The sequence below is a fragment of the Erinaceus europaeus genome, chromosome 20 (assembly GCF_950295315.1).
Source record: "Erinaceus europaeus chromosome 20, mEriEur2.1, whole genome shotgun sequence".
Taxonomy (NCBI): domain Eukaryota; kingdom Metazoa; phylum Chordata; class Mammalia; order Eulipotyphla; family Erinaceidae; genus Erinaceus; species Erinaceus europaeus.
This window is the reverse complement of record NC_080181.1, coordinates 56,969,780-56,985,911: the sequence shown is the minus strand read 5'-3', so window position 1 is coordinate 56,985,911 and position 16,132 is coordinate 56,969,780. Positions and strand designations below refer to the sequence as shown.

The window sequence follows — 16,132 nt, the reverse complement described above, 5'->3', positions numbered from 1 at the left end:
TGAAGAGTCTCAACTCAGTGATCACATGCAGCACATGCAGCCTGTTCTGGGCCTGCCCTGGCTCCAGGGGCTTCAGGTGGCAAAGTGGGTGTGGGAGGAGGAGGTTCTATAGGGAAAGCACAGACCTGGATCTCCGATAGAGGACTGCTCAAACTGGAGCACTTTCGAGAATGAAAGGAAGCCGTCGCCAGGGCCACAGACGCAAACTGGAACTTTTCAGGGCAAACCAAGATGTCTGTTGGCCTACTTAGAACCACTTCCTAGCCGTGCATAGTTGTGCAGTTACATAACTTCTCTGAACTCCGGTTTCTGCATAAAGTAGGCTAGTATCATGTGCCTGCCCTCCAGAGGGGTTGGATGGATTAAAGGAGTGAATCAAATCATGTGCAAGTTCTTGGGGCAGCCCTGGACGACAGAGGCTCTCCATATGACACTGGCCTTTGAGGTATGGAGTCTCCTGTCCCTGGAAGTAAGCAAGCATGTTGGCTCTGGACTGAGTTCTCATGGTGGGACAGTCTGTCCACACCCTCAGGCTATCGTCTGGGGAGGTCGAGGCAGAGACGGGTCCTAGACCACAACTTCCTGGTGGACTTGTCCTCTCCCTTCCTCTGGGGTGGTGACTTCTGGGCCCACTAAGGGCCCAACTTGCAGTAACTGCTATCACCACCTGCCTTTGGCACCAGGTTCTGGCTCTAGGATAGTCCTGTACTCCCTGGGGCTCTGCAGAAGTTGTGGGCATTTTTTGCACCTGCTCCTGGGGCCTGAGGAACAGAGCAGAACCTGTCCCAACCGAGACCGCTTAGCTGGATACGGCCTGGCTCTGCCACATGACCTAGGTGAGCGTAATCCCAGTCCTTAGGAAAGTCCCTGCAGATGGCAGCTGTGCTGGTCCTTCTCAGTCTCAGCACCCTCAGGGGGGGCTTCCTCTTCAGGCTGCTCTGTCTTCCTCACTGCCCAGGGGCCCAGAGGCAGCAGGGGCCCTGCTGTACTCAGTGTCCAGTGACCTGGTCTTCATGGCCTCACTGGGAGGCTGCCCCAGCCCACCACCCCAGAGCTGGTGTGGGCTGGAAGATGGGCTCCTGCCAGCCACTCTGTGGACTGTTCACTCAAATGTCCTGGCCACCAGCCTAAAGAGCTGCCTCCCTGACTCAAGAGAGCAACATCTCGTTGCTGTGTTCTCACCAACAGGGTGTTTGGCTCTTCTCTCGTCTACCCAGGGTTTGGGGATATTTTTCAGTGCCGACCCTTTATTTATTTGACGGCAAAGGAGGTGACCTGCTGTTGTTTCTCTTTTCAACTAGGGAGGGAGACGGAACATTTTCCACATTACCTGTGGGCCCTATATAATTTTCCCTTCTGAGAGGCTGCTTCCCAGCCATTGCTCTGCTGGACTGTCTCCTTCTCTTCACGATCTATAGGCACTCTGTATACGGTGGCTATGAATCCAATGTCATCTGTCTGTTCTCCGACATCCTCTGTCATTTGCCTCAGTTTTGTTTATGTTGCTTTCTACAAGTTTGAGATTCACAATGTCACAGCCTCGTCTCCTTCAGCTTCTGTTTCGTGTTGTGCTTAGAATTTCTTCCCGAGATGATTCAGCTGCTGCCTCAGACATTCTGAGAAACAACGGCCATGGCGCTTGCCACAGCAGCAAATTATGCTTATTCAAATGAAAACGGTTACTTTAAAAATAAGAACTGTCACCCCAAGCATTTATTTAAATAATAGATTCGGGTAAAAATTACAAATGGTATAACAAAACTCATAGCTTTATATTCACAGATGGTCAGATGCTGACAAACAAGAAGTAAAATCCGTGTGCATGGAGATAGGGCTGTCATAACAATGTGAATGAAGGCTTGAGAAATGGTCTGTTTAGTGGCTTTGGTGGAGCCATGATGCCCAGTTTCCTATTGGCTCCTGACACTGCCTGAGAACCATGCACAGCTGAACTCGGCCCGGAGATGCTGGAGGGCTTAGTCCTAGAAGATGACTTTCTGCATGTGGTGGACCCCCTAAATGTGACAAAGAAAACAAAACTGTTAAATGAAGCCAAGAGCAAATTGTCTTCTTTTTCCTAACATAGTTAGTTCCTAACTTTCCTTGGTGGTAAGAGTCTGCGTGATTTCTTTCTTTTTAACATTTGATTTTGCTGAGAGAGATACCGAGAGAAAGACATAGACAGAAACACCAAAGCCCTGCTCTCTGGCTGAACCTGGGCCCTCAGAACCGCAGGCACCAAAGTCTTTTGTTTTGGCCTTCAGGGTTATCGCTGGGGCTCAGTGCCTGAACTACAAATCCACTGCTCCTGGGGGACAATTCTCCATTGCTGTTAGACAGGACAGAGAGAAACTGAGAGACAAGGGGAAGGGGGCCCTAAGCGCACATGGCATGAAGCACAAGGACCGGCGTAAGGATCCCAGTTCGAGTCCCTGGCTCCCCAGAGACAGTAGAGCAGTTACTCCAAAAGCGGTGAAGCAGGTCTGCAGGTGTCTTATCTTTCTCTCTCTCTCTCTCTCTGTCTTCTCCATCTCTCTCGATTTCTCTCTCCTAGCCAACAACAATGACAACAATAACGATATACAACAAGGGCAACAAAAGGGAAAAAATAGCCTCCAGGAGCAGTGGATTCACAGTTTAGGCACCGAGCCCCTTAAGTGCAGGTGGCGCAAAGTACAAGGACCAAGAGTAAGGATCCCGGTTCAAGTCCCCGGCTGCCCACCTGTAGGAGAGTCACTTCACAGGCGGTGAAGCAGGTCTGCAGTTGTCTGTCTTTCTCTCTCCGTCTCTGTCTTCCCCTTCCCTCTCCATTTCTCTCTGTCCTATTCAACATTGATGACATCAACAACAATAACACTACAAGAATAAACCAAAGGGGACAAAAGGGAATAAATAAAAAGATTAAAAAAGAGAGGGGGGGGGATTTGACTTCCAGAGGTGGAGCTACGAGCAGCAGATCGCTTTCCCTCCTCTCCTCTCCTCTCCTCTCCTCTCCTCTCCTCTCCTCTCCTCTCCTCTCCTCTCCTCTCCTCTCCTCTCCCGGATCAACTAGGAATACCAAAGGAGACCACCTGGGACCGAAACAAGACAGGACTAGAAAGACCACAGGAACCCACTAAATCACCGGTGAGTGCAAACACGCGTGGCTGGTGACAGAGAGGAGAGAGGAGCCTAAGGAGAGATTAAGTGACTGCTAACAGTTCAGCAGTTTATCAGTTGAGACACCACCTCCAGTCTGCTCCACCAACAAGGGGACAGCTGAAGGGAGGAGAGGACTCCCCAGAGACTGACCAAATGCAACTCTGAGTCTCCATTGCTACTGCCCTCAGAATCTGGAGCAGCAGCAGGGAGGGACACCAGGGGACAGAGATCTAACCAGGAAACTCAGGAGAAGACCTATACCTCCGTGGCATAGCTGAGGGGCTGTGAAAGTCTCTTTGCATAACCACTGGATTATCTCTGCCACACCCTGCTTTATCTCTTGGTCAGGAGTCAGTGATTAAGCTAAGAAGCCTATTGATAGTTTAAAAGCCCTCAGGCTCCCATAGCCTACAGGGAAGAAAAAAAAAAGAGGCTTTTAAACCACTGAGCTCCAACTCAGGGATTGAAACAACTGTTAATTTCCACCACTGTAAACCCTTTAATTAACTTACTTAGACACAAGTCAATCCAGGCAATAGTGATCAATAATTTGAAAAGTACTGATAAAGGGAACTCATAACATAATGTATAAAATGGTTAAAACAACAAGAAAAAATATTGGAGAATCGAACCAGGACAAGAGTCCAGCTAAAAGTCCTCCAGAGGGTGAAGCACAAAATAACGAGTTCAACATCCAAACATTAGCTAAGGAAATAATAATAGGAGTGAGTAAAGAATTTGAAAAAATTGTAATCAGAAATACAGGAACAACAAATGAGAATATGGAAGAAAATACTAATTATCTCATGGTTATTAGAGAGCTGAAAGCTGAAATCGCTGAGCTAAGAAGGCAACTAGCTGAACAAGCTAAAACAGTATCAGAGCAGGGCAACAAAATAGATGAACTCCAGAAAACAGCAGAGGGCAGAGAGAATAGAATAAATGAGGCTGAAGACAGAATTAGCAAGATTGAGGATGAATTAGAGACAACTAAAAAAGAAGTAAGAGATCTCAAAAAGAGATTAAGAGATGCTGAAAACAACAACAGAGTCCTATGGGATGACTTCAAAAGAAACAATATACACGTTATTGGCATACCAGAGGAAGAAAGAGAAGGAGAGGAAGAAAGCATTTTCCAGGCCATAATAGCTGAAAACTTCCCTAGTCTAGACAACATCAAAGACATAAAGATTCAAGAAGCCCAGAGGGTCCCAAACAGAATTAACCCAGACCTAAAGACACCAAGACATATCATACTTAGAATGGAAAGGAATAAGGATAAAGAAAGGATCCTGAAGGCTGCAAGAGAAAAACAAGGAGTCACCTACAAAGGAAAACCCATAAGATTAGCAGCAGACTTCTCCATACAAACACTGTAGGCCAGAAGAGAATGGCAGGATATCTACTGAGTGCTCAATGAGAAAGGCTTTCAGCCAAGAATACTATATCCTGCTAGACTGTCATTCAGACTAGATGGAGGCATCAAAACCTTCTCAGACAAGCAACAGTTGAAGGAATCAACCATCACCAAGCCTGCCCTGAAAGAAGTTCTGAAAGGTCTCCTATAAACAATCAGAGCACCACAAATAGGACATATATCAAAACACTCTAAAACTCTACAAGAATGGCGATAAAATATCTTCAGTCTTTGATATCAATAAATGTCAATGGCCTGAATTCACCTATTGAAAGACACAGAGTAGGAAGATGGATCAGAAAACACAACCCAACAATATGCTGTCTACAGGAAACCCACCTAACTCAACAAGACAAACACAGACTTAAAGTGAAAGGATAGAAAACTATCATACAAGCCAATGGACCACAAAAAAGGGCAGGAACAGCTATTCTCATATCTGACATGATAGACGTTAAAATAGATAAGATTAAAAAAGATAGGAATGGACACTACTTAATGCTCAGAGGATCAGTCAATCAAGAGGACTTAACAATTATTAACATCTATGCACCCAATGAGAAGCCATCTAAACACATCAAACTTCTACTGAAAGAGCTACAGCAATATATTAACAGCAACACAATCATAGTAGGGGACTTCAACACCCCACTCTCTCAACTTGACAGATCATCCAGGCAGAAAATCAATAAAGACATAAGGGAGCTAAATGAAGAGATAGATAAACTAGAACTATTGGACATTTTCAGAGTCATTCATCCCAAGAAACTGGAATACACATTTTACTCAAATCCACATGGGTCATTCTCAAGGATAGACCATATGTTAGGCCACAAAGACAGCATCAGCCAATTCAAGAGCATTGAAATCATCCCAAGCATCTTCTCAGACCACAGTGGAATTAAACTAACACTTATCAATCAACAAAAGATTAGTAACAGTGCCAAAATGTGGAAGCTCAACAGTACACTTCTTAACAACTTCTGAGTCAAAGAGGAAATCAAGGAAGAAATCAAAATGTTTCGAGAGTTCAATGAAAATGAAGACACAAGCTATCAAAATATTTGGGACACAGCTAAAGCAGTCCTAAGAGGGAAGTTCATAGCTATACAAGCACACATTAGGAAACAAGAAAAAGCACAAATAAACAGCCTGATTGCACATCTTAAAGACCTAGAAGAAGAACAACAAAGGAACCCTAAAGCAACCAGAAGGTCAGAAATCACTAAAGTTAGGGCAGAAATAAATAACATTGAGAATAGGAAAACCATACAAAAGATCAACGAAAGTAAATGTTGGTTCTTCGAAAGAGTAAACAAAATTGACAAACCTTTAGCCAGACTCACAAAACAAAAAGGGGAGAAGACCCAAATAAATCGGATAGTAAATGAAAGAGGAGATATCACAACAGACACCGCAAAAATTCAACATATCATGCGACTTCTATGAACAACTATATGCCACCAAGCTAGAGAACCTGGAAGAAATGGACGATTTCCTAGATACCTACCAACTTCCAAAACTAAGTAAAGAGGAAGTGGATAACATGAACAGGCCCATCACAGCTAATGAAATTGAAACAGTTATCAAAAATCTCCCCAAAAATAAAAGTCCTGGACCAGATGGTTTTACAAATGAATTCTACAAAACCTTCAAAGAAGAACTAATACCTCTACTTTTAAAAGTCTTCCAGAAGATTGAAGACACTGGAATACTCCCTGCCAGCTTCTATGAAGCCAACATCACCCTGATACCAAAAGCAGACAGGGACACAACCAAAAAAGAAAACTACAGACCAATATCTCTGATGAACATAGATGCGAAAATATTGAACAAAATTCTAGCCAACTGGATACAGCAGTATATCAAAAAGATTGTCCATCATGACCAAGTGGGGTTTATCCCAGGCATGCAAGGTTGGTTTAATATACGTAAATCAATCAATGTGATCCACCACATCAACAAAAGCAAGACCAAAAATCACATGGTCATATCAATAGATGCAGAGAAAGCCTTTGAGAAAATACAACATCCCTTTATGATCAAAACACTACAAAAAATGGGAATAGATGGAAAATTCCTCAAGATAGTGGAGTCTCTATATAGCAAACCTACAGCCAACATCATACTCAATGGTGAAAAACTGGAAGCATTTCCACTCAGATCAGGTACTAGACAGGGCTGCCCACTATCACCATTACTATTCAACATAGTGTTGGAAGTTCTTGCCATAGCAATCAGGCAGGAGCAAGGAATTAAAGGGATACAGATTGGAAGAGAAGAAGTCAAACTCTCCTTATTTGCAGATGACATGATAGTATACATGGAAAAACCTAAGGAATCCAGCAAGAAGCTTTTGGAAATCATCAGGCAGTACAGTAAGGTGTCAGGCTACAAAATTAACATTCAAAAGTCAGTGGCATTCCTCTATGCAAACACTAAGTTAGAAGAAATTGAAATCCAGAAATCAATTCCTTTTACTATAGCAACAAAAACAGTAAAATATCTAGGAGTAAATCTAACCAAGGAAGTGAAAGACTTGAAAATTATGAGTCACTACTCAAAGAAATTGAAAAAGACACAAAGAAGTGGAAAGATATTCCATGTTCATGGGTTGGAAGAATTAACATCATCAAAATGAATATATTACCCAGAGCCATCTACAAATTTAATGCTATCCCCATCAAGATCCCAAGCACATTTTTTAGGAGAATAGAAAAAATGCTACAAATGTTTATCTGGAACCAGAAAAGACCTAGAATTGCCAAAACAATCTTGAGAAAAAAGAACAGAACCAGAGGCATCACACTCCCAGATCTCAAACTGTATTATAGGGCCATTGTCATCAAAACTTCTTGGTACTGGAACATGAATAGACACACTGACCAGTGGAATAGAATTGAGAGCCCAGAAATGAGGCCCCACACCTATGGACATCTAATCTTTGACAAAGGGGCCCAGACTATTCAATGGGGAAAGCAGAGTCTCTTCAACAAATGGTGTTGGAAACAATGGGTTGAAACATGCAGAAGAATGAAACTGAATCACTGTATTTCACCAAATACAAAAATAAATTCCAAGTGGATCAAGGACTTGGATGTTAGACCACAAACTATCAGATACTTAGAGGAAAATATTGGCAGAACTCTTTTCCGCATAAATTTTAAAGACATTTTCAATGAAACGAATCCAATTACAAAAAAGACTAAAGCAAATATAAACCTATGGGACTACATCAAACTAAAAAGCTTCTTCACAGCAAAAGAAACCACTACTCAAACCAAGAGACCCCTCACAGAATGGGAGAAGATCTTTACATGCCATACATCAGATAAGAGTTTAATAACCAACATATATAAAGAGCTTGCCAGACTCAACAACAAGACAACAAATAACCCCATCCAAAAATGGGGGGAGGACATGGACAGAATATTCACCACAGAAGAGATCCAAAAGGCTGAGAAACACATGAAAAAATGCTCCAAGTCTCTGATTGTCAGAGAAATGCAAATCAAGACAACAATGAGATATCACTTCACTCCTGTGAGAATGTCATACATCAGAAAAGGTAACAGCAGCAAATGCTGGAGAGGCTGTGGGGTCAAAGGAACCCTCCTACACTGCTGGTGGGAATGTCAATTGGCCCAACCTCTGTGGAGAACAGTCTGGAGAACTCTCAGAAGGCTAGAAATGGACCTACCCTATGACCCTGCAATTCCTCTCCTGGGGATATATCCTAAGGAACTCAACACATCCATCCAAAAAGATCTGTGTACACATATGTTCTTGGCAGCACAATTTGTAATAGCCAAAACCTGGAAGCAACCCAGGTGTCGAACAACAGATGAGTAGCTGAGCAAGTTGTGGTCTATATACACAATGGAATACTACTCAGCTGTAAAAAATGGTGACCTCTCCGTTTTCAGCCCATCTTGGATGGACCTTGAAAAAATCATGTTGAGTGAAATAAGTCAGAAACAGAAGGATGAATATGGGATGATCTCACTCTCAGGCAGAAGTTGAAAAACAAGATCAGAAAAGAAAACACAAATAGAACCTGAAATGGAATTGGAGTATTACACCAAAGTAAAAGACTCTGGGGTGGGTGGGTGGGGAGAATACAGATCCATGAAGGATGATAAATGACATAGTGGGGGTTGTATTGTTAAATGGGAAACTGGGGAATGTTATGCATGTACAAACTATTGTATTTTTACTGTTGAATGTAAAACATTAATTCCTTAATAAAGAAATAAAAAAATTAAAAAATAAATAAAAAGAGAGAGAGAGAAAAAAAAAAAAAAAAAACAGAGGGAAGAATAAGACAGACACCAGCAGACCTGCTTCAGGAGCCAGGGGCTTGAACTGGGATCCTTGAGTCAGTCCTTTCGCCCCAGGCATGAAAATCTTTTGCATAACCACGATGCTGTTGCCACAGCCTGTCCACACTTTCTGCTTAGACACCACCTGGGTCAATCTCTTTTACAATTCCAGGAAGTCAGCTATGTCACATCAAGGTGTCCTCCACCTCTCTTTCAAAATGTCAAGGCTGTGTCTTTCTCTCGTGCAGAGCTGGGGTCTTGCACCCGCAGGAGTCTCCTGAGCTGACTTACTGCAGACACAGGAGAAACATCACGACACTGCTCCAACTGAGGAGCTGCTCCGCTGTGCTGTCTGGACTCACTGGCCCTCACGACTGTTGCTTACTAGCCACCAGGGCTTCCCTGCAGCACTGCACCTGTGCGATGCCACTGCTCTGGGCAGACACCACGGCAGTGTCCACTGCTCATGAAGCTTGTTCTCTGCATGGTACTTGCCATGTGGTGGCTAGGTGCTAGAACCCTGGGTCTCACAGCAAGGCATGCGATCTTTCACGTGAGTATCTCCTACCCTAAAGAATATCTGACTGTGCCACCTGAGGCCACCCTATCCTCCAGACAATGGAACTCAGCTCTACACTCCCCATCAATTCTGATCAAAGGAGAGCCTGAGCCCCAGACAAGACACCTGGCTGGTTGTGTGAGCAGTTTGAGAGGCAGCTCTGTGGTGAGTGGGGGAGGGGGTGGAGGAGGGAGTGCTCTTATTGGCAGCCCCAGACGCAGAAGAGGTTCCCTAGGGAGGCCACGGCTCGATGGGCCCTGCACGTCCCTTGCCTACATGCCAACTGCCACAGCATACCACAGGTCTCCCAGCTTCTCTCTTCCTCTTGACCTTTACGTTGACCCCCAAATAAGTGGAGCCTACCCCTGCCCTGGGGGGGTGGGTGGGGTGAGGTGCTGACAGGAATGCCAGCAGGCAGCACTGTACGGGTCAATCTTGCTCTAGTAGCAGGCTGGACCCCACCTCTGCACTGAAGCCACGACACCTGCGCCTTTATCATTCTGCTGGGCTGGTTGAAGAGTGGTTTTTCCACATTTTTGAACTCCTGCTGGAGGGGAATTTTATTGCAAAACTGGCAAAGATCTGGCTGAGCAGCCTGAAATTTGCCGGGTGCTGATTTCCTGCTGAGAAATTAACCCCCCTGGGCAAAACCCTGTTTGTGTTGATTTATAGAAGGGATCTTGCCAGCCATCCATTTCACTCCCACTCAGAGAGCCTGGACACACTGCAGCATTGTGTGAAGATGGAAACCAAGGGAGGTGTGGAGAGGAAGGCCCCCGGTAAGGAGCCACAGTTGTCCTTGGCTATGCAGGCCTCTCGGCCAGGTGAGCGGGCTGGTGGTAACTGTGGGAAGACTTGCACAGCACCAGCGAAACAAGAATGCCGTTCAGATACTGAGAGGCAAAATGACAAGAGAACACAAGTCTCTAAACTCACTGGCTTTAGCTAGTAGGGATTAGAAAGAATCCTAGTGTAAGCAGGTGGCTAATTAAAATCAAGAAGCAAAACTGGTGCTGGCAGCAGGACAAGTGTGAATTTTACTACTTACATCAGGGTTGAGGTCACGGGGCACAGCACTTCACTTATAAACAACTGTTGTGGAAAGGGAGGGAAGGAGGGAGCCATAGTGAATGTAGAATATGGTTTGTGCTTTGTTCTACTGAGCAAAGGAGAGGAGGAGGGTGGCTTCCAAGGAATCTCCATGGACAACGAAGGGCGTGTAGAATGCAAGTCTCTGGGCACACGTGAGTGGCCAGCAGGCAGGCCCACCTACGGAACACGCAGGCTGGGGACAGCCCCTGCACCAGCCCTCCCCAGGCCAGGCCTCAGCTTCCTCATAAACCCAGGAGGCTGGGTTGGACCAGATGCCTTTTGAGGTCTTCTGCTCTGTGTGAGCTGCTGAGGAAATGAGTACTTCCCAAAGCGGAGAAATAAAGGAAGAACACAAGAAAATGTCCCTGTTGGAGAACATCTGCTGGTCACTTGCGCACTAAAAACCACAAAATTAAACTAACATTTACTAATACTTTTGATTTCTGACTCTAGTAGCAGGGCTGGTACATACACGATGCTTGTTTAGGGACTTAACAATTTGGTTAACATCTGCCTTCCTTTCTCTTTTCCTACTCACCACCCCCCCCCCAAAAAAAAAGAGGTGGAAACACTTCAAAAAAACACAGCTCACAAAATTTTACTGAGGACTTCTTTCCCTTCCTGTTAGCAATTCTGCTAGGACCTGCAGCTATTTGGGGCTATATTCTCCAGACACTGGGATGGCCACAATACTGAAGGGAAGGTAGAGGCTGGCCTCAAAGAGGCTGGAGAAGAGGCAGCAGAAATTGCACTGAAGGGGAAATGAGAATGCTGCCCCTGGTGCAGAGCGCGCCCAGCAGGACAGGTCGTGCATAGGTCAGCTTCTGGTTTCCAGCTGTGGCTTCTGCTTCCCCCCTCCCTACCCCACCCTTCAAGGCTGGGAGGTCACATGCCCCAGATAGTCAGGAGGGTCAAGCAGGGAGTCTGCGGGGCCCTGAGGCAGAGGCCCTTAGATCCTGCTGTCATAAAAGCACTGTGGCAAGTACTGAGAGTCACAAAGCCATGAGGAAATAGGGGCCTTTGTTCAGGAAGTATATGATTCATAGTGTTCTGAAAAATATTTTATTTATTTAGAGAGAAAAAGAGTCAAAGCATCGGTCTGGCATAGCAGGGACCTTACACATACTGTGCCATCTCTTGGGTCACTGACCTGTATTTCTGGTGAAAAAGTTTCTCTTTTTACTTTGTAGGACAGAAATAAATTGAGGGGGGACTAGAGAGAGAGAGAGACACAGACCTGCTTTCACCGCTCATGAAGCTTCCCCCTGCAGGTGGGGACCAGGGGAGCACGAACCTGGGTCCTTGTGCACTGTCCTGTGTGTACTCTAGCAGGGTGAGGTGGGGCGGGAAATGGCTGACACGGCAGCATGCCCTCCTTGCCAGGCCCCTGGCCCAGGCCCGAGCCCGGGAACACTGCACGGGGAGTGCCGTGGTGGCACTGGGGCAGCTCAGGTGCTGCGGGGGCCCCTTCGCCGACTCTACCTGCATAAATGTGGTCTGCAGCAGCGAGAGCAGGCAGCTAGCAACAGGAAACCTACACGACAGCTACTTAGTCATGAGCAGATACTTACAATTCTGAAACAAAGGTGCTTCAGATACAACCTCCACCATCACTCCATTAACTGGAGAGGTGAAAGTGACCAGGGCAGTTTGAGCAGGGCCCACAGCAGACCAGAGTACAGTGCCATGGGCGTTGCTCCCTCCCCAAGTGAAGAACATACCCTTTTGTCCTGGAACCACCCAAACTGCTCTTCCTCCTCTTAGACTTTTGGAAGGCTGGAATCCTCTTCCTCTTCCTCTCGTTCTTGGTTCTATTTGTAAAGTAGTGAGAAGAGACTGGAGATTCCTCATCAGACTCCTCGGGGTCATTCCGTCGGGAACCTCGGCTGCTGGGGGGGCTGACGCGCGGGCAGGCGTCCTCAGCTACAACGGACAATATAGACACTTAGCGGCGCTGCCAGCCGGTCTGTGAGTTGAGAGAGTTTACATGGTGAGCACGGCACGGGGCACTTCAGCTTCGGCCTCCATACTTGCTCCTGTCTCCCTTCTAGGAACTGAGCGTTTCTTTCCTCATTCCATAAAGCCCCAGAGTGCCCAAGAGCACCTTAATTTTCAAAGAAAGGAGACTGGAATGCATTAGATAGATCTGCAGACCTCTTGAGCCTGACAAGGAACATCAGGTTTAGGGCAGTGTTGTGTATGGCCTATATTTGTTACTGTTTGGGCAGTTATTCCTTTACATGCCATACATCAGACAAGAGTTTAATAACCAACATATATAAAGAGCTTGCCAGACTCAACAACAAGACAACAAATAACCCCATCCAAAAATGGGGGGAGGACTTGGACAGACTATTCACCACAGAAGAGATCCAAAAGGCTGAGAAACACATGAAAAAATGCTCCAAGTCTCTGATTGTCAGAGAAATGCAAATCAAGACAACAACAAGATAACACTTCACTCCTATGAGAATGTCACACATCAGAAAAGGTAACAGCAGCAAATGCTGGAAAGGGTGTGGGGTCAAAGAAACCCTCCTACACTGCTGGTGGGAATGTCAATTGGTCCAACCTCTGTGGAGATCAGTCTGGAGAACTCTCAGAAGGCTAGAAATGGACCTACCCTATGACCCTGCAATTCCTCTCCTGGGGATATATCCTAAGGAACTCAACACATCCATCCAAAAAGATCTGTGTACACATATGTTCTTGGCAGCACAATTTGTAATAGCCAAAACCTGGAAGCAACCCAGGTAGGTGTCCAACAACAGATGAGTGGCTGAGAAAGTTGTGGTCTATATACACAATGGAATACTACTGAGCTGTAAAAAATGGTGACTTCACCGTTTTCAGCCGATCTTGGGTGGACCTTGAAAAAATCAGGTTGAGTGAAATAAGTCAGAAACAGAAGGATGAATATGGGATGATCTCACATTCAGGCAGAAGTTGAAAAACAAGATCAGAAAAGAAAACAGAAGTAGAACTTGAAATGGAATTGGCGTATCACACCAGGAGAATGCAGGTCCAGGAAGGATTCAGAGGACCTAGTGGGGGTTGTATTGTTATATAGGAAGCTGGGGAATGTTATGCATGTACAAACTATTGTACTTACTGTTGAATGTAAAACATTGATTCCCCAATAAAAAAAAAGTGAAAAAAAGATTTATCATTTTACACACGACAAAAAAAGTGTCCAACACAGGAGAAACAACCAGTCATGTTCTGAAACTCACCTTTGAACAGTCACTTTGTGCTAAGTGTCAGCAGATTCTAGACTATATCTGAAGACAAAAAAGCCCTATTGAGCTTAATGGCAGGAACGGGGTCTGCGTGCACGTGCGTGTTTGCTGAGAGGAGGGCCATTTTCACAGATATTTGATTTCTAAGACATTCCAAGAGCGAGAAGGCTCCCTGTGGTCAGCAGTGATCCTGGCTCCATGTTGGGAAGGGGGCTATTTCCTGAAGGTCTGGCCCCACCCAGGCCACCTGCTGCCAGGCAGGAGGGGCAGGAAGGGCCCCAAGCCAGTGGCAGGTTGGGAAGCTATGGGGTTTTGGGGAAATGAGAAGGCCTTCCCCATTTTCACCTGTAAGTGGGCACTGTGGAGACCTGAATGATACCAAAGAGCCCCCAAACTGGGGTGTTTCTGCAGAGCAGCTCCTGGGCTGGCAAAGGCCCATTTGCTGCAAGTTGCTCTACTAACAAATGTCCATTTCCTACCAGGAGGCAGCTGATGCAGGCAGAGCAAGGCTTTCACTGAGGTGAAACCAAACACAGGGACTTATGGAAACCCGATTTTTTAAATTTGCTTTTAGGGTTATCACTGAGGCTCAACGCCTACACTACAAAATCACTGTTCCTGGTGGCCATTTCTTCCACTGAAAAAAAAATTAGGACAAAGAGAAATTAAGATAGGAGAAGACAGAAGGGGAGAGAAAGGCAGACACCTGCAAACCTGCATCACCACTTGTGAAGCGATCCCCCTGCAGGTGGAGAACTGGGAGCTCAAACGTAGTTCCTTGTGTCCTTGTAGTTCATACTATGTGCTAAGTCTTAACCCAGTGCCCTCTGCTTTGCATGTTCTGTGAGTGGTGAGACGGGCTGAAATGTGCTCCTGCACCTCCTCCTACAGGTGCCTTCTCTACCGTCTGAACAGACACCCATCCTAGACAGATCTGCTGATGGCCTCAGACGGAGGCACCTTCTCCCACGGCTCACTCCTCCTGCTCCCTGTTCCCATCAGTCAAGGCTTCCTTTCCCTCATCAAGGGAGATGAGGCCTGTGACTACAGGCCGGGTGTGCATTCACATGAATAGTCTCTCAATGGCCAGGACAGTGAGATGAACAGCTTTCTAAGTGCAAACATTTCCCTACAACATTTAGATTATTACTATTATTATTTTTGATAAGAGAGAAGCCAGAGCAGTATTCAGCATAAGGCAGTGCTGGGGACGGAACCTGGGCATGCTGGACTGTCTCCTCAGCCTTTGCAGAAGTTAGGCTCCACTTTGAAACGTGATCTTTAGACATGCTTGTCGGGTAACAAGTTCCTTTTTCAGATAAGGAGAAGGAAGCACAGAGGTCATTTATGGCCTGCCAAGGATCACAGAGGGAAAAGGCACAGGTCTGGGGCTCCAGCCCAGGGCTCCTAATTCCTCGGCACTCACCTTGATGGAACCTTAGCACTGGCAATGGGGACATGTCACACGGTGGGGGGGGGGGGTGAAGCCAGGGGCTTCTCTGAGTTCTCAGATGACAGCGTTGACAAAGTATAGAAAAGAAAACATCAACATAGTGTAGAAAGCAAGTAATTAAAAGGCAGCAAGGTATATAGCTTAATATAAAACAGGCTTATAGGAAAACACTGCCTGCATACTGAACCTGGCAATGTCCACTCAGAGTACTTCTGTAATATTGGAATCACTTCTGCTCCATATTTTTCCAGTTTGTCTTCTGTTACTCCGTCAATCTGAAGCAATACCTCAGGATCAGAAGATAAAGATTCTGTGCAGGGACATAGAATTAGGGATTTAAATTATGATCTCCAGGAAACCCACAGAAGGCGTGCTCACTCACTACTTAGCACATGTCTATTCAGTGCTAACTGCAGAGCACTGAGCTCAGGGGCCACGGCTGTAGCAAGCAGTCGTCGGGAGGGGGAGCCGTGCCTCCGTATTTAACTTTCTCAATGGCCACAATACCTCCCATGTAGTGTCGGGGACTGAACCTGGGTTGCACGAAAGGCAAGGCATGTGCTCTACCTGATAAGCTATCTCTTCAGTCCTATTTTTTTTAAAGATTTAAAAAAATATTTATTTCCTTTTTGACGCCCTTGTTGTTTTTATTGTTGATGTCGTCGTTGTTGGATAGGACAGAGAGAAATGGAGAGAGGAGGGGGAGACGGAGAGGGGGAGAGAAAGACAGACACCTGCAGACCTGCTTCACCACTTGTAAAGCAACCCCCCCATGCAGGTGGGGAGCCGGGGGCTCGAACCGGGATCCTCACGCCGGTCCTTGTGCTTGGCGCCACCTGCGCTTAGCCCGCTGTGCTACCGCCCGATGCTCTTCAGTCCTATTTTCTTTATATAAGATTAATTTACTGT

General features: G+C 45.8%; 1 protein-coding gene across 1 annotated transcript in view; it reads right to left on the bottom strand.

Moving 5' to 3' along the window:
• Positions 1–1,683: 1,683 nt before the first annotated feature.
• The window catches only part of BLM (BLM RecQ like helicase), an 88,713-nt gene continuing 74,264 nt past the window's right edge, over positions 1,684–16,132 (bottom strand). The window contains exons 19-21 of the mRNA XM_060179616.1: positions 15,411–15,533; positions 12,253–12,454; positions 1,684–2,015 (exon numbers count right to left, since the gene is read on the bottom strand). Coding sequence (XP_060035599.1) covers positions 1,838–2,015; positions 12,253–12,454; positions 15,411–15,533 — 503 coding nt within the window. The 3' untranslated portion in view covers positions 1,684–1,837. The remainder of the gene's footprint in view (positions 2,016–12,252; positions 12,455–15,410; positions 15,534–16,132) is intronic.